General features: G+C 44.7%; 1 protein-coding gene across 3 annotated transcripts in view; it reads left to right on the forward strand.

Moving 5' to 3' along the window:
- The window catches only part of znf385c (zinc finger protein 385C), a 172,752-nt gene that overhangs the window by 135,734 nt on the left and 15,944 nt on the right, over positions 1 to 21,074 (forward strand). For all 3 annotated transcript variants that reach the window (XM_088623136.1, XM_088623135.1, XM_088623138.1), the window contains 2 exons: positions 12,009 to 12,151; positions 18,333 to 18,443. In XM_088623136.1, the coding sequence (XP_088479262.1) occupies positions 12,009 to 12,151; positions 18,333 to 18,443 (254 nt within the window). The remainder of the gene's footprint in view (positions 1 to 12,008; positions 12,152 to 18,332; positions 18,444 to 21,074) is intronic.

Raw genomic sequence — 21,074 nt, forward strand, 5'->3', positions numbered from 1 at the left:
TTTGGGGATCCTGACAAGTGTGTTACAATATCAAAGATGTTATGGACACTAGGTGTATTCTAGATGGACAGTAGATTTTTTTAGATATACTGTCAGAAAATGAGGTTGAATGATATGTGATTTTGGATCTTTATCTATCTAATTTTACCCTGACATCGTCTTTGTTTTCATATCCCTCTTTATATCTGTTTATTAATATATCCTTGGGATGCCCACTACTAAACTCTTTAACCTCATCAGGTTAATGATATAGAGCTTCTGGTATGAGCGATGAAGCAGGAGAGAGCTGGACCTGTGCACGTGAGGGGGGTTTTAATTAATCTTCCATAGTGTGTATTTTGAATAGCCAAAGTGCTGTTTTGACATTGATATAAATTGCAGTCGCACTAATATTATTCATTTTGAACGTCTGTGTTGTTTAATTCTGTAGCATTTCGACTTCTGCTGCTGATCTTACAACCCACAGCTTGTTCCCTTCGTAGGACAGCACCTGCTGCTGTATATTCATTTTTTTCTTTTAAAAGCAAAAAAAAAAAGACATGCTTCAAGCTTGTTTTTTATTCAAAAACTGAGCTCAGACCTTCCCGCTGAAAGGACTGATGAAGGGGACAGTTTTCATTAGAAAAGATAATGGGAATCGAGTGGAAATTGAGGCTTTAAAGAATTAAATCTTTCACAGGCCCTTAAGTGCTCGGAAGATTAATGAGATCCATTTCGGATTCCTGAGAGAACGAATCACACGCTCCAAAAGTCATTATCACCGACAGCAGATTAGCGCTGTGACACAGTGTGGGCTAACAGTGGACATGGTACCAGTTGTCTTTCTTCTACCAACTTGTCGAGCCCAGTTCTCTGTCTTCTTCAGCAGGGCTCCAGATGGGCTGTGCATTATTTATTTCGGAAAGGGATTGAGAGTGAAATTGAAAAGAGTCGAGACCCCCTCCTGGGCTAATGTATACGACTACAATTCACGGAAGTCCATTTAAGCATCATAACTTTTAATGTTACAGATTGAATTATTTATTGTTCTTGTGTTTTGTTTGTTGCCTGAAGGAAATAAACATTTGGAGCAGCAACCTCGCGCCTTAGCGTGGCTGTTGTGAAAACTGATCACTTTATTGCGTTTACTGTGCTTGTCTGGGCATCTGCCAGCACTGGAGACTGCTCTGCATTGAGACGTCTGCTTTCTTTAAATATCTCTTTGCTTCTCTGGTGCCAAGTAAGATTTTCTTAGTGATTTCAATGCAGGCCGCTTTAAAATGATTAAAAAACTGCCTTTTACTACATAAATGAAGAAAGATATAAGATGTGAAGAAGGGGTTAACTGATTCCTTTCTGCACAAGGACTGGGCTTCTTGTGACACAAGACATTCCAGGCTTTAGGTTATGGTAGGAAAGAGGGTTAAATGATAAGGATTCTAGATGCCAGCTAGGAACCCCCCCCCAACGAAGGAAACCTAAAACTGACCATTAAGAGTGGTCAAAGTCTGGGGGACTGTCCGAACACCGTGACCTCTCCCCATTACCATGGAAACGAACTACGTCAGAAATTGTGGCTGAAATGTTCTATATAACCAGAAGTTTTGTACCTGTATTTCGAACAATACTTCGATCTTATTGTTCCTTGCATGCAATAAAACTCATCAGTTTAAACTTCATCTCGGGATCCAGAAATGATTTGTCTGTTACTTCATAGTCTTCCCACTAAGTCTGGTTAATAGTCTGTGTTTTCACGGTATTGACCCTGGATTTCTATACATGTTGACACATTTTCTCGTGGTTTCTCACACCACGCTGTGCTGTGTCACTGCAGTGGTGTATAGCATGGGGAATATCCATTGGTGAAATTTGCCCCATGCACAGTTTTATTATGGCCAAAATGTGAGTGCAGTCCTGTGTCCTGTAAATTCTGAGCACGATTCTGAAAATTTGATTTAGAGCCTAATCTGGCTTGTGATAGGTTGTGGACTGGGTACCAACTGCTTGACCACACCATTAACACTCTTGCCACCTCAGAAATTCTACTCTTACCTTTTTGTGTTGTTGAAACCAAATAGGTGTGGGCCGATGATTACATTAAAGAGAAATTAAAGCTTGAAATTACTGCTTGGAAGTGTCGCACGTCATTGACACACAAAAAAGATTCTGTGGTTGTAATAATAAAGGCATGGTTGCTGTCTGTACTGTATGTGCATGTGCCGTGTGATTTCAGAAGAAACCAGACAGAAGGCCTTGGGAAGATCAGGTAGCTGTGTGATTGCTGCACATTTATCTTTGGAGAGGACAAAAAGACTTACAAAAAGAAGCTAATACATTGTCCCTGTACCTTCTCTCTCCATGTTCTCTTGTGCAAATACCAGGAGCCATCTTCATTGCTGTACTGAAAGAAGTTTTGAGGTGTCTCCTTCTGTTGTCCAGAGATTAAATAATATGTGTTGATTTAAGAATAATATGAGTTACAGGATTTTTATTTCTGCTTCATGAGGAAGATTGGTGCAAGAGCTTGCACTGGACCACAGGGCTTAAGCAAGCTTTAATTTCCAGCCCTGAGGTTCAGTGTGGTGCCTGAAGCAGAGACTGCTTGTCTAAAGCTGGACAGTTTGTAATTCCAGAGCTGCAACAAGTTTAATTGAGGTCACAAAGCAGTCTTGGTGTGCCTGTAAGTATCGGCTGTTTTTTCTGTTAAAAATCTTAGCACAAGATGCAGCCTACCTGATCTAGGACTTGTTCTTTAATTGATACACTGTTAATGTGACTTGTAATCAGGGACAATTGCTTTATCTTTTCATTATCGTTCTTGGAGGGAGGAGTAGAGCTGGGGGGGGGGGGGCAGAGGTACCAATCTCTTAGTAATTAAATCTGATGACTGTTAATGGCTGGGTCCAGAATGTAATTGCAGTCCAGGTGGGCTTAACCTGCCGAAGCGCACAGAGAAATTTAATTTGGTATTTCAGATTAGCTCCTGCCGCCCCTTCTCTGAGCACAGTTTTATCCATTTTAATTTCGCATACAATGTGTAGCCATTGATTGTGTACCTTTGCATTAAACTGAAAAGGCACATTGGGGATGCACATTTTAATTAACCAAAGACCATTGGGGAAGTACAAATGAACTGTTGTCAAGCAGCAGGCTCCTTGTTCTTTGTCTTGTATGCGTTTAATTTTAAATTAAGCCACGGTCGTTTGTAGGCCTGTAAAACTTCAAATGTGCTCCTTGTTCTGGCGCGATGGTAGATAATTACTAGTAGAGCATCAACTGCCCACTATTGACTGCTGCCGTAGATCACCTGTTGCCACTGGGGCCTGCCACAGTACATAGCCAGTGACCACAGCAGATTGCTGGTGCCCGTTGGGACTGCGTCTGTAGATCCATGGTGACCCTTGGGGACTGCCTCTGTAGATCGCTGGTGCCTGTTGGAGACTGCCTCTGTAGATCACCAGTGACCGTTGAGGACTGCTCCAGTAGATCACCAGTGACCATTGAGGACTGCTGCAGTAGATCACCAGTGACCGTTGAGGACTGCTCCAGTAGATCACCAGTGACCGTTGAGGACTGCTGCAGTAGATCACCGGTGACAGTCGGGGACTGCCTCTGTAGATCGCTGGTGACCGTTGAGGACTGCTCCAGTAGATCACCGGTGATCGTTGAGGACTGCTGCAGTAGATTACCGGTGACAGTTGGGGACTGCTGCAGTAGATCGCCCGTGATCGTTGAGGACTGCCACTGTAGATCCTTCAAAAAGGAGGACAGCTCTCCATTGAACCGTGTTCCAACAGGCCAAACAGAATTGCCATTTCTGGCTTTCTCCCGTGTGCAGTATCCCATCAGCATGAGGAGGACATGGTGCCTTGCTTCAGTGCATCGTGTCGGGATTCATGGAAAATCCAGACTGGCTTTCTGGCAGTGTTGCGTAGAGACACACTTGCGCTTCCAGTGTCGTGTGGTCATTTCTCATGGAAGGCTGTTTTTTTTTATTTTTATTTATCACGTTTCATTGTATGCTTTACAGTCAAAGCAAAAAGTTGTGCTTCTGCCCCAAAAATAATTTTAGTAGTTCTTACCTCATAAAATTACTATCACCAGAAGGTAGTTAGTAAAATGTGCAGCGTTCAAAATGCGGTTTGAGTAGTGAACGGACAGTAGCATTCTAGAAACTCTCCCGAGAGGAGATTAAATCGCATTTGAAGGGATTGTATTATTGAAGCTCATATCTGAAGACTGCATGCAGTGCTTCATGCTCTCCTGGCTAATTGCAGTGGCTACAAGGTGTCATTTATTTTCATGCAATCCATCATTTCAAGACCTTCCCCGTTATCGTTTTTTTTTTTACAAAACAGCTATTTATTAAGTACCTGGAGGCTAAGCAGAATAATAAGACTGAACTTTGGAGATTTGCATTGAAAGGCTAGATCTTCCCAGTAAAAAGCCAGCAGAAAAGTAGAGATTAACATGCTATATATATTTGTGTATCTTGTCAGCTGGCAGTGAGCAAAACTACATTAAACCAATTTAATCTACTTGAAACGGCAATCTCTTTTTTTTTTAAGTACCCAGAGGGAACGTTTTTTGCCTTCCTTGGCCCCTAATATTTTTCCTTCTGCAAGAAGAACCTGCAAAAAAAGCGATGGCAGTTTTAGTGCTCTTTGGCCATTAATGCTCAAGGCCCTTTTCACTTTGCCCAAGAGGACATTCCAATCTAACATCCATTCTGCACCTTCTGAATTTCTTTCCTGTGCATATGCACGATTGTAAATTAAAAGCCAACCAATGGAGGGTGAAGAACTACTGCACTGTAACTAATCGCCTGCGTTTAATTTCAGATCTATCTAATGTGCAGTGTGTGTATGTGGGGGTTTTTTTAATGGACGGGCCATGGTTTCCAATTGCAGCTTTCCTGGTTTGCGAGCAACGCATCACTAAGCTGTCAAGGGTTAGAGAGGGGGAAAAAAGCCCATTGGTTTGCCAACTAGCAGGACATCACATGATCTGCCTGGTCTGGTCTGTTGGCTCCAGAGATTCCGTACCCGGATGAGCTGGGATCCAGAGTTTTCATCTTCACTCCTGGCTGCTCCCTGGGTTTTTTTTACTTTGGGAGGTGTAGCAGGTTTTATAGGTAGCACCTAATCTCTACAGACCTGAACAATTGAACTATAATCAATTAAACAGGTGTGATCAGTTAACTAAGTCAGAGACGTCTGCAACAAAAATCACATTATCTTTCAGCCCTCAACAACCAGTGTTCCCTTCACGCTTCAGTGTTGCTTGCATTACTTGAATAATTGATCAGTTGGCGAAATACGTTTCCCTAATCTGATTTAGGGTGATCTGATGTAGGGTTGTGCTGCGTGTGCGTGGTGGCAGGGGACGCTGTGCTGTAGGTGGGACTATCCACTGGATGAACCATTGAACTGAGGTCCTGACCTGATCACTGGTCCCACAGCACCTGTCAGAAGTGCGGGGGGATTAAACCCGGTCTTCGGTCTTCTGGGCTTCTGCTACCTTGCCTCCCTAACTTTTCCCCTTAACTCAACTGGCGAAGTATTTTCTCGCTTCCCTGCCCGACCTGCTGTACAGTGCGGTTCAGCCCAGTGGGGCGACACTCCTGTAGTGGATGGAGGAGGTCGCCTCCTATACTGTATGTGAACGGCTTTGGGCAACGTTCCCTCGAATTTTTAATGGCCTGTGTGCGCCACAATTTCAAATTGTGCACATTTTTTCTCCAGTGACAAAAACGTGTGCGCACTAAAGTGAGTGTATGTAAAACTGTAAACCTGAAATTATTTTATGTTAATGTAGTCATTCTCATAGTAGCATAGAGATCCAAAAGACTTGGACAGCGATTCCACGAGCCCAGTCATAGAGACGGCGTGCCGAGCGAGCAGGAGCAGTGAGGTTCGAGACCACGAGAGCAGAGATATCGAATATCGAGTAGCAATAATAATGCACACAGCCGAGCTTGGCCTCTCGCAGTCTCGTGGTCAATTTAGCATTTTTCAATTGACAACCATGTTTGTTTTATCATCATATTTATTTTTAATTTAATTTTGTGGGCGTAGTTCAATTTGCTATGTGCGCTGATTTCATAACCTGTGTGTGTGTACATGCGCGCACAGCTTAGCGGGAACATTGGCTTTAGGGTCCTGTGGGGTATTAGATGCTACAGTTGTATGCAAAGGTTTGGGCACCCCTGGTCAGATTGCATGTTTCACAGAACTTCTAAGTGAAAAGCCGTTTTAACACAACCTCTGCACGGTACAAACTTAAACATGACATAAGGAGGTGTTACTAAGTACTGACTGACACTGCACATGCCACATTCACCATTTTATTTTTTTTAATCTGTCAAATTCAACAAATAAATACCAATTGTGCATTAAAAATGTGCAGAAAAAAGTCTGTACCCTGCAGTGGTCGCTCCAACTTCTTTTCACTAAGAGACTCAGTAAAACATGCAGTTTGACCATGGGTGCCCAAACATTGGCGTGCAACTGTATATAAATGCAAGGAATTCTTCATTATTAAATGCCTCGCAAATTTCCACACTCAGGCTTGAGATTACCCGCATGCATCCTAAAGAGAAAAGCCAGGCATTTCTTCTGTCTTCTCTGCCACGGTTGTAAAATCTGCGTTACAGAGGGAGGGTAGTGGCAGATGGTGTTTTGTCTTTACAAATACAGAAATAAAAGGCTCTGCTTGATAACGGAGAGATCACCTTCTGTCTGCGTTGCACTGAAAAACACATCAGAATGCTCCCAGCTCACTTCTGTTTTTTTTTGCCCATATGGTTTGACTGATGGAAGTTACGGGTTGTGAACCTGAGAACAGCCATGTTGTTTGTTGTGGGTTTTTATTTTTATTTTTAAGCTTTCGTAAACCATTTCATTGGCTCAAATTAAATGCCAAAGAATTCGGAGTGTGTTACAGAAGATCGACACGCCTCTTTAAACAGGATAAACACAATCCTGAGAAATAACCTAATTCAGTATTGCTTGATATTCCACATCCTGCTTTTTAGACCTTTCAGACTCCCTGCTTGAATATCGAATCCATTTCCACACAGAAAAGGAGTAACTGGAGAAAGCATCAGTTCTGGGATCTCCAGTTCTGATCTTCCACTTGTTAGAAAGATACTGCCAAAAGGGATGTCATTGAGATAACTGCATTATTCCACAGCCTTTCATTGGAACCTCTGAGTGCTGTGCAACAGATGAGCAAGAATGGAAAACTGCTACTAGAACGCAACTCGCAAGGAGACCTCTAAGCTCATTAGCACACAGTCAGCCCGAAGCACCTGTGTGATATAAGGCCATGTCATTAGAACTGTGCTTTAAGGTGGAATTAATTTAAAGACGCAAGAGGGACTCTCTCTTTTATGGTCTTTGGAAGGGCATTCCGAAGTTACAGCACAATTCCCAGTTTCGCTCTTGTGATGAGCAGAGGTCCTGGTTTCAGATTCTCTGGCCTGGGAGGAAGAAAGAGGCTCGGCATTGACGCGTAAACCCAGGATTGTCCTTTCCGCCTCGTTAGCCCTGAGATTTGTGGAGGCACAGTATGTTCCTGGTATCCCGGGAGTAGAGAGATCCAAAGCTTTTCTAGTCATCAGCAATGTGAGGCCGGAGTATTGGAGGGGGAAGAAGGGGATCTGGGCATTACTCGCCAAAATGACTACGAACTCCACAACGCCACAGTTGTCTTGCAGCAGAAATCTAGCAGAACGTTCGGCACAAATAGCCCCTTGATGTCAGACGTCATGTTCGTCTGGTACACTGTGTTATTGAAATTAATTCACTCACAGTAACCCCCCCCAACTAGCCCATTATTCTCCCAAGAGTGTCATTACTTCAAATAAAAGTCCGGGTCATTAGATCCCAGGAGGGCTTGGCGTCTGTGTTGCTAACCTTGTCATATCCAGTCCCAGGGAAGCAGTGAGTGTGCCTTTCCCTTTCTCAGCGTTTCAGCCCAGTCTTTGGTCATCCTCGGAAATAGAATCTTTTGTAAGATATTTTTAATGTAATAATATAATAAATAATTATATATGGCATATCTATATATTACAATATCATATATGCAAGATAATTACTTCTTATGATTGCAGTTTTATTTCTGTAAATGTGTGCATCCCCAACCCCCGCCCTTTCTCCTTCTGGAAGAAGTCGACTGTGCTGAACTAATCAGAGCTCGCAGGCGCGCGCGGCCCAAGGACCGATCCCTTACGAAGAGAAACTCACGCAATGTGATGGAAAGAGGTTAGCTCTCGCTCGCGGGCCAGTGGGGGGGGGGGGGGCAGGACAGGCCTTTTCTCGACCGCATTCGACGCAGCCAGAATCACCAGGCAGCTCTTCAGGGCGTCTTCATGCATGGGGAAGAGGAATGCCAATATGTAGTTCATTTCATATTTTTTTCCAATTAAGTAGCAACTGTTGTGCTTGCAACCTTGCAGGCTGGCTTCACGGCAGTGAGATGAGCTGCGCTCTTTGACTTGTTTGTCCGAAAATAGCTATCGGTGATCCCAAGGCTAGTGCTTAATGTTTGTGAACACGATTTGTTTCCCTGTTGAAATACTTCTACAGAGCGGTATTTGTAAATGATCTGCACGGATTTACTGTAGGGGCAGAGGATAAAGGCCCTCGGGCAGACTTAAATGATTTTTCACCAAAATACTGTTTTGAGTGGAGGTTTGTCATTTTGATAAGCGAGAGGTGGGCTCATAGTTTGAGGACAATAAAGCTGGTGTACCGTTCAAAAGAGGATTCCCAGTGCAGATCAAAAACAGGCTGAATCTCTGGTTGTGGGCTATGCCCAAACCCTACTGTCTTGCTATGAAGACATGTGCCTTTTCCGCATCACCCTGCTCCTCTCCCCTTCACTTACTGTAGCATTCTGTATACATCTTAGGGGCACTTGTAAGTGTCAAAGGGAGTCACTGCTTTAGCAGCCTGCTTACTGGTAGGTGAAGGTGGTCTGGGACTTCAGCAGGTCAGTGAAGGAGGTGGTCTGTGGGGTGGGGTTTGCCACATCAGTAACCAATAAAATGCCGCAGTTGTCCCTTCTGTTTGATGAATTCTGCCCCACACTGCCTCCCGGCCCAGGATCCAGGAGGCCAGGATTGTTAATAGGCTGCAAACGTTGCAGGCGTGCGGATGGGGCCAGCCCGATCCAAGCTCTCTCATCCCCTCTGGATGCCGTACCGTCAGGGCGGGGAAATGAATGATGGTGTTTCAGCTGCATGAACGGCAAAGAGAAAATCACCTTTGGGCCTGCAGGAGAAGCGTGCTCCTGACAGATGGTCCTGGTGCATTGTCGGCGGTGCACTCCGAGCCGCGCAGTGCTGTGAGCAGCAGTGACCGACAGAACCATGTCCTTTGTGCAGCTCTCTGCTCCGGGCAAGGTTGAGGAATGACACGGCCAACTCCTCCAGCTCCCCGCAAGTGGGTCCTGCCCACACTCTCCAAGTGTTGTCCTGCTTTGTCAAAGTGACAATTAAACTCTCTTTAAGCCATGCATACTTAAAAATACTTCCTCCTGATTATATTGCGACTCCACAATGTCTTGTGTATCTACAAGCTACAGTAGGCTTGTGTTTGACACTGTGCCGGATCTGTCAGCTACAAATGTGCTGCATGAGCATCTGCATCAGACCCTGCATCATGCACAAAAAAGCTGCTTTTTTGTGTGCGTCTGATTTTTCTATGCTTGTTGTGCCACATACAGTATCGGTTCATAAAGTCTGATCAATTAAGTATGACTGGGGCTCTCTCTTTTGCATAGTTATCCTTGAGAAAACACAGTTTATAAAAAACAAGAAAGTGACATTACTGCAAACATTGTGCAAAGATCTGCCTGGCTATTTCAAGTGCAGCCATATGGGGGCTGCAGTGCACAGTGGACACAGTCCTGTGGCGTCTTTATCTTGAGCGGGGATCATTGGCAGGTTTCCTCTTTAATGCAGTCGCCAAGGGAGCCGTAGACTTGAGATCCCATTAAACTCTCGCTCAGCTCTGCAGGCAGATGCTGAAATAGGTGGATGGCTCCATCAATACAGCTGCCCAGGGCGTGCATCAAGGAAACAGCCTCACACTGGACTTATAGATTTACTCAAAGTGGCTCCATGTGTTAGTCTTGACAGTTGCTGCAGCACTGGCAAACGGGGCCATGAGCAACATGGACCATCCCTGGCTTTGCTTAATGATCCTTGTAAATTGAGGAATGTTAATCTGAAGTTAAACGATTTTTGGGTGGTGCGTTATGCATTGAAATTGAATTCTGCATGTTCCCTGGCGTCTATTTAGGGATAAGTCTATGTATCAGCTCTCTTTCTTTTCATGTCTGCTGCAGTGGTTCTGTGTCAAAGCCCTGTTGTCCGTTCCTGCTCTGCACTGTTCTAAGGACCCATAACGGCAAACAAAAACAGGTTCTGTGAAGACGTCTCAGCGCTGGTGGCCAAGCAAGAAATCTGCTTCCTCAAGTGGCAAATTGAGGAAGCAGTGTTTTTAGAACACATTGTACTGTGGCTCCCCAGCTCTCTTGGTGAGAAAATGTGGCTTAGGAATTAGGTGGTAGCGTAATGTACAAAAAAAGACGACGATGAAGAAACATCTGTGAAATCAGAATGAGCCGGAATAGAGGATTAAAGTAGATGCATTGATCAGCAGACCATGACGTGATTTTCCTGTCATGATACATTAGTAGGGTCTGTTCAGCCAGTAAGACATATGTTGTATGTTTAACTAATGTTTGTTTTGTAAAGCCTTGTAATTCTGGTAATTTGATCAAGTGCAGAAATACTGTCTAAAATTTTTAAGGTTTTTAAGGCTGTTGGTATAATGTTAGAAACCTGAAATCTAGAAATCTGCACTCAGCAGCTCAAAAACATTTGAGAGACATAAGAGCCCCGTGTTGAAGGTGGGATCCAGATGTTTCTGTAGTGAATATTTTTATTGCTTCTGGAAAGGGAGGACCAGTATTGTCCAGCAGTCCAGTGCCAACATGCCCATTACAATGCCTCATGGGAATTAAAAGAAAAAATACCCATATTAGCCCCAGGACCGGACAATGGACTGTGTCTGTTAAATTCAGCAGTGCGCGTGAAAGCTGTGTCCTGCAGGAAAGAAATCAGCTCCCCGCGGGCGTGCTCGTCCCCAGCAGGGGCCTTGTAAGAGCCCAGCAGAGGAAAGATGACAAAGCCGTGTACAGTGTGTGTGCGTCCGCCCCCACACGGGTTTGGTGAGGAGGAATAATGATAGCGGGGTGTCTCTGCACAGCCTTGAGCGACAGGCTGTGACGCTGTCCTTGGTACTGCACACAGGAGTTTGGAGGTGACCGAGGGAGTCAGCCGCACGTTGATGCCCAATAGCTCTCAGTTCCCATTTGCACTTCCGAAGATGGTCAGAGAGTCCATCAGCACAGCAGCCAAAGCTCAAACTGAAGGCAGCCCAGCCCAGTTTCTCAGCTGTCCGTCCATACGGAGTGAGCAAGCATGCGCGTCCTGGCGGTTTGTGTGGACGCTTTCCTCTCTATTTCAAGTGCCCCCTGATATACGCAGTTCTCTCTAGCCCTTCGTGCTGGGATCATGTGCCATGTTGGCTATGGGTGTCAGCAATGAGCCGCTGAAAAGAGTTCACAGCTCAGTGAGACATGTTGTAGAGAGGAATTACATCCCAACTTTCTGATCACTGACAATGAAAGTCGTGGTTTTATACTGATTGACACTGAGCCGTGAGAAGTCATTTGTGCTGGTGGCAAGGACAGATCAGGAGCGAGTCAGGGTACTACTGTACATGCAGACAACAGCCAGGGCATGGCAGATGGGAGTGATGTCTAAAATCTTCTTCAGACATTCAACTCTTTCAAGCTTTTCTATGTTTTCGACATTTTACCAATTACAATTAAAGGGTGCAGATTCTCTAAAGCACGGTACCTTGCCTGAGTTTGCACATCATTAAATCCTAACTGCGGCTAAGGACTGCCAAGGAGGGTTACTCATGGTGTGTGTATGCTGGTTTGTGCAGGTAGCCCTGCTCAGAGCAGCCCGCTGCTGGCCTCCCTGTCTGTCCCAGGACGCCCCCTGCAGCCCCAGCTGGACCTTAAACACTTCCTCCCCTTCAGGCTCAACAGCTCTTCCCCTCTCAGCCTCTTCCCCAACTTCAACACGGTGAGTACCACAACACGCATGCTGTTCAGTTCAGTGTTAATAGTTCTGTAGATGTCTGGACACTACCTGTCATATGTCATGAATAATGTGTGCATACACCTTTTGTTAATTGTTTCTATATTGTATTGTCTGTGACCCATATTGTGTATGATTCGTCTATAATTCCTTAATTGATACAGCTTATAGTTAAAAAGTCAACCTTAATGAAAATCCTCGCTATTCACATGAGTGATATTTGCACTTGTTTCCCAGTAACATGTACTCAGAATGAATAAAAGAGATGTCTGATAGACCTGACTAGAGTTGTGCAGTAAAGGGGTGGTGCTAAATGAAATGGTACTGCAAATACAAACTTGTTAAGAAGGATTAGCAAGTCAAAGGTGTTCCATAATTGAAGACATACTGTATAGGGGATTAGACTTGGAAAAACTGTACTCGAAACTGTGAACTGCTCTCTAAACTGTGTGACTTGAAGCAAGATATTGGTCTCACTTTCTTACTTTTACTGCTTGTTTCTCAGTGATTCAGAGGCAATTTCAGGCATCGGGTCAATTTTTCTCCGGAGCTGGACTGAAAGAAGGACGCAGGGTTCTGGCAGGAGTGTCAGCTCCTTCAGTGGTCAAAACGAAAGTGTTCCATGGGTTGTGATTCAGGAGGGAACCATGTAGCCCCCTAAATTGTGGATTTCCAGGACAAGGGCTGGCCAGCCCTACTGCAAGGCTTGAAAGCCCATTAGACCTTAGTTTCCTTTTTCCAGAGTCCTGTCAAATAAGCGTTAAAAGGCCAAACTCAAATGAGTGCCACTTCCCACAATAGAAATACTGCTAGACTAGACCATCTGTGACAGCTCCTCCATAATGCACCATGTCAAGCTGCCACACTCTGCAATGTTTGAGTCTGCTGCCTTTTCTGCCTGGTGTTGTTACATACCTATCATCTCTGTGTCGAGGCTGTGTATTGTAGCCTGATTTGAGCTGTTTATTTCCTGTGTTCAGACAGGCCGTCTGTCTACTGCAGCGGAGCAGTCTGCGAAGCTGTGCAGCTTGCAATATCATGGGATTGCGACTTTTTTTTTTTTCAAATCACTCCGTGTTTTCTGCCAGTGTGTCATGTTTTCTGCAGGCATGCTCCTTGCTTTCTTAACTGGGCACTGACAAGACTTATCATGAGGGGAGACATGTGCTCCCTCTTTCAAGCACATAATCTAAAAGCGAATTCAAGGGGAACTGATTCATCAGTTAATTAAGCCTTTTCAGCGTGCTGGCCTGGTAGGAGGAGAAAGCTGTCATGCACTATCTTTGGAAGTCTGAACAAATCTTCTTTTAGCACAGAGGCACGGTGTCTATCCGTGCGCGATTTTCTAGCCATCTAGAGTTTTTACATTGATTTTGTGCCTCATTTCTTGTTTTAATCAATTTTGTAAAAGAATGAAAAGAATCCAATCACTTAACAGCAAAAAACAAATTCCCTCGCTTTTGTGTACGTCTCAAACAGTTCCTGGAGGGCCCAGTGTCTTCCAGCTTTTGTTCCAACGTGACTTATTTTAATCAGACAATTCATCTAAATAGTTTCTCAGATATGCAAAGGATTTTTTATGGCCTTATACATGATTACCTCAACATTCATATCATTACAAATACACTTACTTACAGTAAACTTCAGAGCCTGGATAGAAGTATTGCACTTAATTAAATAGAAAATTGAGGAACTGAGAGCATGGATTGAACAAAAACTCCTTGTAAGGTTATCTCCTTATTGCCTAACTGTAGTGTATGATCATATGTGCTGTAGGTCTATTAGAGAAAGATATACACAAGAATCTGATACCTGTTGTTGCCTAAAATTACCAAAGTGACAATCCATTTAAACTATTTTTGATGCAATAGCTCATTGACAGTGTAGTTTTTTTTCTAGATAGCTAATACTGTAGGGCAGCACCATAAGAACTGTCATAGTAGTGTAGAGAGGTGGTCCTCATTTCAGCAAAAAAGAACTTCCCAGAGGTTCACTCAGTAAAGGTGCTCACTCAGAATGCAGGTTAATCCCTATAACCTGAAGGTCTCCAGTTAAAACTGGGGCCTTTCATTAGTCAGCTGGAACCTCTAGTTAGCATTGTGCTGTTGACAGACCATGGATGGGCTTGATTCAGCCAGTCTATGCCTAGCAACTCCCTGAGTCCTTACACTCCTCACAGAAGGGGGGCTCCGAAACTCGTTGAGGTGTTTACTCAGGGGATAGGGTGAGCCCTGTCTCCCAGACGTTGCAGAAGTCTTTGCGTCTGTGTTGACGCCTTTCAGCGATGTCCGGGCTCCCCAAGCAGAGCCTCACAACTGGCAGGGCCCAGCTGGGTTCGCCCCATCCCGCTGGTGAAATAGGAACTCCCTCAACTCTGAGAGTGCGAACCGTGGTAAGAAGCAAGTCGAATGGAAGATATACCCATGTAATGAAAAAGATAGTCACGGACTTGAAAATCGTCAGCCTACAAGACCAAGTAGCCCATCACAGCACTTTTCAAAGTGCATAAAACACTTTTAGACACAGTTCTCCTTGGTCTCAAGACCTGTAAAACAGGCGAAAGATAAATGCGCGGTTTCAGCAGTTTCTTCTGAAGCCTGGCTCTGCCATCTCCCGATGGCCTTTGTCGGCAGTCGAGAGATGAGAGAGGAGGGAGAGCGAGAGGGGGAAAAGAGAGGAGAGAGATAGAAAGAGATAGAGAGGCACAGAAAAAGGAAGAGCTAAAAATGGAGAGAGAGCAGGGCACAGAATGTGGACATTAATTGGCCTCACGCTCAGGCTGTTAAGTGCATTGGAGAGCACTTCATGCGCAGCACGCTAGGTAAATTAACCCTGCAGTCCTGCTGTGGCAGGTGCCCGTAATTAGAAGTCCTCACAGCGTTTCCATGGCCTTAAGGAGGGGCCCAGCGCCTGCCTTTGTATTCTGCAAAGGGGCATCTGACTCTTGTCGGGCCCTCAGCTCTGCCTTCCCAGTTTGCCATTCATTAAAATGCTGGGTAGGTAAATAAAGCTGCATACTGTAGCACAAACAGATGTGCCATTAATCACCTGGCATTGCCACTGCCTGCCTTTACCTCTGGTCTGGGCTCCGCAAGCCTGATAATGACTGTGTTGTTCTGGCGTGTGCCTTGCCTGTGTGATGAATGCACCTGTCTCAGTAACTAAATAGCTGACCCCCCCCCCCAACCAGCCCCACTCCCCCCTCCAAGAAACACAACCATCCCCTCAAAGCCCAGACCGCATGGAAGTGGGGGGGTGCCGTGATCAGATAATTCCCCTCGGCGGCGAGCTTGGCGGGAGACAACGGCCTCATTTATAGGACTGCAAAGCCTGGCTGCAGCCGGACAAAGGCTGCATTCTCCGCTTCTAAAACAAACAATTGTGCACAGTTTCCCCAAAGACGGTGGGATCTTATTAAACACCGGTGCCGATGCACGGGCCTCGTTCAGCCAGCGAGCTCCTGTTGCTCCCAGTTCTCAAACGAGTGGGGCTGACGTCACGCAGCCAGGGAGCCGCCATCGAGAGTGGCAGATGAAAGAGAGAAGAAGAATGCCCCACTGCCGCCAGTGACGCACGCTGAAGTTCGACAGCAGGTCTGAGTTCTGCTCCCGAGCCGCGCGTCTGGCGGAGAGGAGGACGGAGGATCGCAGGCAGGAGGCAGTGATGGAGGGTTGTAGCCCCCAGCTGTGCAGCGAAATTAAACCCCAAACGAAGAAGTCATCTCAGATAGATGATCTTGTGCCGTAACAGAAATAAGTGTTTTGTTGGGGTTTTTTTTAAAGAAGAGTCCCGGCACTTCATTTTCTCACAGCTCTGGGCAGGCCTGCGCTGTGTCGCGGCGCCCAATCAGTCTCCCGCGGCGCTCACTAGAACAGATCGGCGGGCTCCTGTTTAAATGAAGATCGCAGAGGGGAGCCCAGAGCTGCTGGTGGGAGTTGATTAGCGGCGCTTATTGGCAGCTGGGAGGGAGTGACTGCCCTTCGGGGGGCCCCGGAGAGGGAGGGGTTGGGGGCCCGTGCCGGGGAGGACCCGTTCTGCTGGAGCTCCGGCTCGATCCCGCGCCGCAGAGAAGTTGATCTGGCGGCTGCAGATGAAGGACAAGTTCGAGAACCCCTGATGCAGAGGAAACCTGTCTCTGTTTTAGCGTCCGTTGCTTAACGCATAAGGACACAGATGCCCACGACCTGGAGAGCTGACATGAAGACCCAGCCATGATTAGTAGTAGCAGTAGAGGAGTTGATTGTCATATGTACAAGTGCATTGGAATTCTTATTCATGCTGATCTCCTGGGGTTCGCGATGATCTCTCGAGATTAGTACACTTGATTACAGGCTGCTGCGCTGTAATTGGGATTTTACATCAAGCAGGCAGAAACATTGTCCATGTAGGATGCATTGATTTAGTTGTTGTTTTTTTTTCCAAGATATAAATGCTTTTACTTTCTTCCTCATTGTTGAGCTGGCGGACGCGGTGGGTTTGCGAGAGACATTGGAAGCTTGGACTGTCGAACGCAAAGAACGCGTTAAAACAGTACTACAGAAACAGTGGGCCTCCTGCAGGAAAACAGCTCATATTCTACTTTAAAAAAATAAACAGGCTACCGAGAGGCTCAATCAAGCCAAAAAAATATTTTGCTCAGATAGCAGAGTAAGCCCTATGGCCTAGTTAATACTTAAACAACTGGATGTGATTCTCAAAGGCACACAATTGCCAGAATGATGATGAGGATAGAGTGGTTTTAATAATCAGGCACATCTGGCAATCAGCTTCTCTCTTGGAACATGCATGACATCAGCAAGAGCCCCCTTCTCCTGTTGGTGTTAATTCTCCTGCCAGGCTCTGTTAGGGGGCCAGAGAGCTAAGTCTGATATAACAGGAGCCTCACAACTGGTTAGCTACATGCTAAAATGTTGGGCAATTACAAATTTATTAAAACCAGTCTAGCAAATATTGCAATAAGCCCATCAACAACTTCATATTCCAAAAACAGCCCAAGTCAGAACGTGACGTTGCTTAATATCTGGTCTTGTGTTGTATGGTTGCAAGTGAGGATTACTTCACTTACAAAACAAAAACTAAACCTTTACTAGACAGGTCTCTCGATGTGACTGCTTCCTCAAAGAAACCTCTATATCGAAACGCAAGCACCAAAACATCACATGAACCTTTCTTTTTTTCAACTTTTTCAGCTCTCAGAAGCATGCAGTATACATTATTGCCCCTATTGCAAACTGTGGTCAGTCACCAACATAACTGTGTCACTTTGCATTTTGTTGAAATATTAAAGTATGTGTCAGTAACTGGCTTCTGCTGTAGTGAGTATACACTGTGTTGCATTTCAGAATAACTGAGTGTTAATATTTTTACGGTATATTTAATGTGCTGTGCCAAAGTCATTCCTGCTCCCATTAAAGGGTTTATATGCACCTGCCAATATAGATATTACTGATGTGTATGTATAACAAGATGGAAATGCTTCACCTCTGTTTGCCTAGCCACTGGAGGGATGACCATGTCAAGGTGCTGTTCAGTGGCAGAGTTTTGATCTTGTCTGGAAGTGTGTTCGACTTACAAAACGACAGGCTTTGCATTTATAAATTATCTTCCAAAATGCTTAAATTTGGAAAAAGATCAAACCGTTTTAAAATGATTTGGGGATCTTTATAAGAAACCAAACGTACTTATTTATATGTCTTGGAGCATATGAACCCTTTCAGCAAAAGCTTATAAAGAGTAATGTAAACAGTACCTTTCACCGCCAACGTGATCATAATACGCCACTGTCAGTTTTAAACCTGTCCAGATCGTTCTTTGTCTGTGACTTTCCTTCCCAAATGCTCACTGCTGTAGAGGGATTGAGTGTCTGAGGGCAGTAATGATGAGCCTCCCATTCCACAGTTTTTTTTATCCAAGTTACAGACTGTGAGCTCTTGTACAGTACATGGTATAAGCCCACATCTGGTGCAGTAAGTCTCATGGCTGCACTCGTTGGCTGAGCTAGATGTGGAGGCAAAGGTAATATTTAGGGTGTCCATATCACTCTGCATTCATCCAAATAGAAAGATGTTAATTTTAAGAATCCAGCATTACACCAGGGGTCTTCTGAGAATTGTGTACCGTTGGGTCTAGGAGGTGGATGGTTATCCCATGTCTCTGTCTCCTGCAGATGGACCCCGTGCAGAAAGCTGTGATCAACCACACATTTGGGGTGCCCCAGCCCCTCAAGAAGAAACAGATCATCTCCTGTAACATCTGTCATCTGCGGTTCAACTCCACGGTCAGTCTCTAGCTGAGCCCCTTTTCTCGCTTTCTGTCTTTCATTATCACACTGTTTCATCTCTCCGCCTTCATCTCCGTGTGCATCTTTCCCCTGCTCCCTGCCTCTAATAAGGCCATGGCCTGCACCTTTCTAGCTCTCTGCTCAGTGTCAAAGTGACGTCTCGAATTGGAGAGGCGCAGTCACAGCCCATCTGAAGTATAGACTGAGGAGAGGTCATCCCAGCAGGTTGAGACAGACTGTTAATGAACAGCAGATGATTAGGTGGAAATGTAAAGGAAGGGGTGCAGATTGCGGTCTCGGAGCCTCCTGGGAGACTTTCTAGGCTGGCTCATGAGGGATTGATGCAGTTCCCTTGTCCTTACATGTACTCCCAGGCACAGCCCTTTGGAATGGCCAAAAACGTCTCAAACACATGCCCTACCACTGGTGACCTTAGCTGAGTTTCGAATTCCTAGGGTTGAATAAATGGCCGTTACTTAAGTTCCCTTTGCGGTTGTTTGTGATACCTCTTCTAGGTAAAATAATAATCTTTGCAGTTAAGGTGTTGTTGTAAATTCACGGGAGTGAGTTAACATGCTCTCTCCTGTACTTCTGTCTGGGTAGTCCAGTCCCCACCTCTCAGAGACACACTGTACGGCACTGTCTACTGAGCCCTGAGGAAAGTGGCTGGACTTTCTGTGTTCTTGTGTGTCTGTGAGGTGGTTGGCTTTGTAGCCTCCCTCTCTGGCAAGCAAGTCTGGCAGTACAGAAGCGTAGACAGAAATCTATTCAAGACAACGTCAGACCTAATAACAAGGGCCGCTCAGTGGGCCGGTAGCTGTTCTGTGTCGTAGGGCCTCACTGGAAGAAAGGCAATAAAGAATACCTGTGCCCAAGTATGTGGCTTACGTCACGCCAGAGAGGCTCCCGAAAGGCTGTCAGCACCCCAAAAACAGGATCGGGTTGTGCTGCCTATCAAAAGAAACCAGGAGCCTTTCTGTCTCCTCTTTTTCTGTGGAGGAGGAGGGGGGGAGGTAGAAAGAGGCCTGGAGAGTCCACTTATCACAGAAAAGCAGAAGCTGTGGTGTGCTCTGGCAGAACTCCTTCCCAGAGATTCGGGCACAGGTCCCCCTGGAGAGCACCGCACTCAGTGTATCTCCACAGAAAGAGGGGAAGAACTGAGAAAAAGGAAAAAGAGAGCGAGCAGGCTGAGAAGCTGAAACATCTGGAGATTTAGATCCTCCATCTTAATACAGAAAAACGAATTACAGTTATCAGCTCAGTGATACGGGCATATTTTAAGACGGATGATGAAATTCATCATTATGCTGTCATAACAATCCTGTGGAGAAAAACTGTTTTTTTTCTCCTGAAATTAGCAGCATCTGTCAGGCAAGGCAATGACTGAAAAAAGTGTGTTTAAAATCCCTGACAGTGTGTCACTTAACCTATGCTTCTAATTTGGGTTTCTTTAGTTTGGCTAGATAGACTTCTGCATTGTTGTGTATTATTTATTATATAAACATTTGTGTACTTACACCAGGCAAAGTTATTACATCCCCATGAAGTCCAGAGTATTACAGCATTTTTTTTTTGCATGGTAAATCTAGAAAGATCATATTTAAAAGCTGATTTAAAAATGCTAAGTAATCCTTTAATCAGTTTTAAGACCAGATCCCCAAATACCTAATATATTATGCCTGTAAAAGAAAAACATGTTTTAAATTATATTCTGTATTAATACAACATTCCTGTAGTACAACCTCTTAAAATCATGTCTTTTAAAAACCGACGTGCTACTGTATTTCAATGGATCTACATAATTAGTACTGATCTGAAAATGTGTTTAATCTGGATCCAAAGAGCTAAATTCCTCTTTGTTTTTTGCAAACAGAAATTCTGTTAGGCTTGTTATTTTTATAAACCCGAAAGCCCATTCATTTGGTCTGTCCTCTTTGCAATACCGAATAGTAAATCCCAGTGGCATACAGTACAACAAACAGTACCCCCTCCTGGCTTTGTGTTGTAACTACTCCATTCCTCGGTTTTAATACCCCCGTGAAAAATCAGAAGCAAATCATCAATCATCTGAGCAGTGTGATTGAGGCAGAGCGTGGGCATCCGAGTAATGAAAAGCAGAATGAGCACGAGATTATTAAAGCCTTGTGTCACTACCTTTGAACTAATTAACAATCGATACGATTCTCTTTCATAACGCTGTCTTCTTGCGTCCCCTTCATCTTTTCTATTAGACAGGCTGTCAGTGAACCGGTCTGAAATTGCTTTTTCTTTTTTCACTAATTCAATTCATTTTACTCTTATTTGTATCGGGACTTTATTTTATTGCTTATTTGCATTTATATGACAGAGTGAAAGTTGGGGAATTCTAATGAGGCTTTCCTCGAAATGAAACTGGAGGTCATTTTTATCACAGGTGAGCAGAGAGACCATATTTCACCGATGTGACACCCGTTTAATGACATAAATTAAAAAATAAAAAATTAGTGCTCCAGAAAATTGAAGTTTGGGTCATTACAGCCTTGATAGAGTTTGCTTATGTTTCTGCAGTTGTAATAATCAGGCAGGGTGCAGGGACACTGTCATACACATTTCAGCCTGCAAGTCGAGAGGACTAAGTGTTTCTTTTTA

The sequence above is a fragment of the Lepisosteus platostomus genome, chromosome 28 (assembly GCF_059453375.1).
Source record: "Lepisosteus platostomus isolate fLepPlt1 chromosome 28, fLepPlt1.hap1, whole genome shotgun sequence".
NCBI classification, from domain to species: Eukaryota; Metazoa; Chordata; class Actinopteri; order Semionotiformes; family Lepisosteidae; genus Lepisosteus; species Lepisosteus platostomus.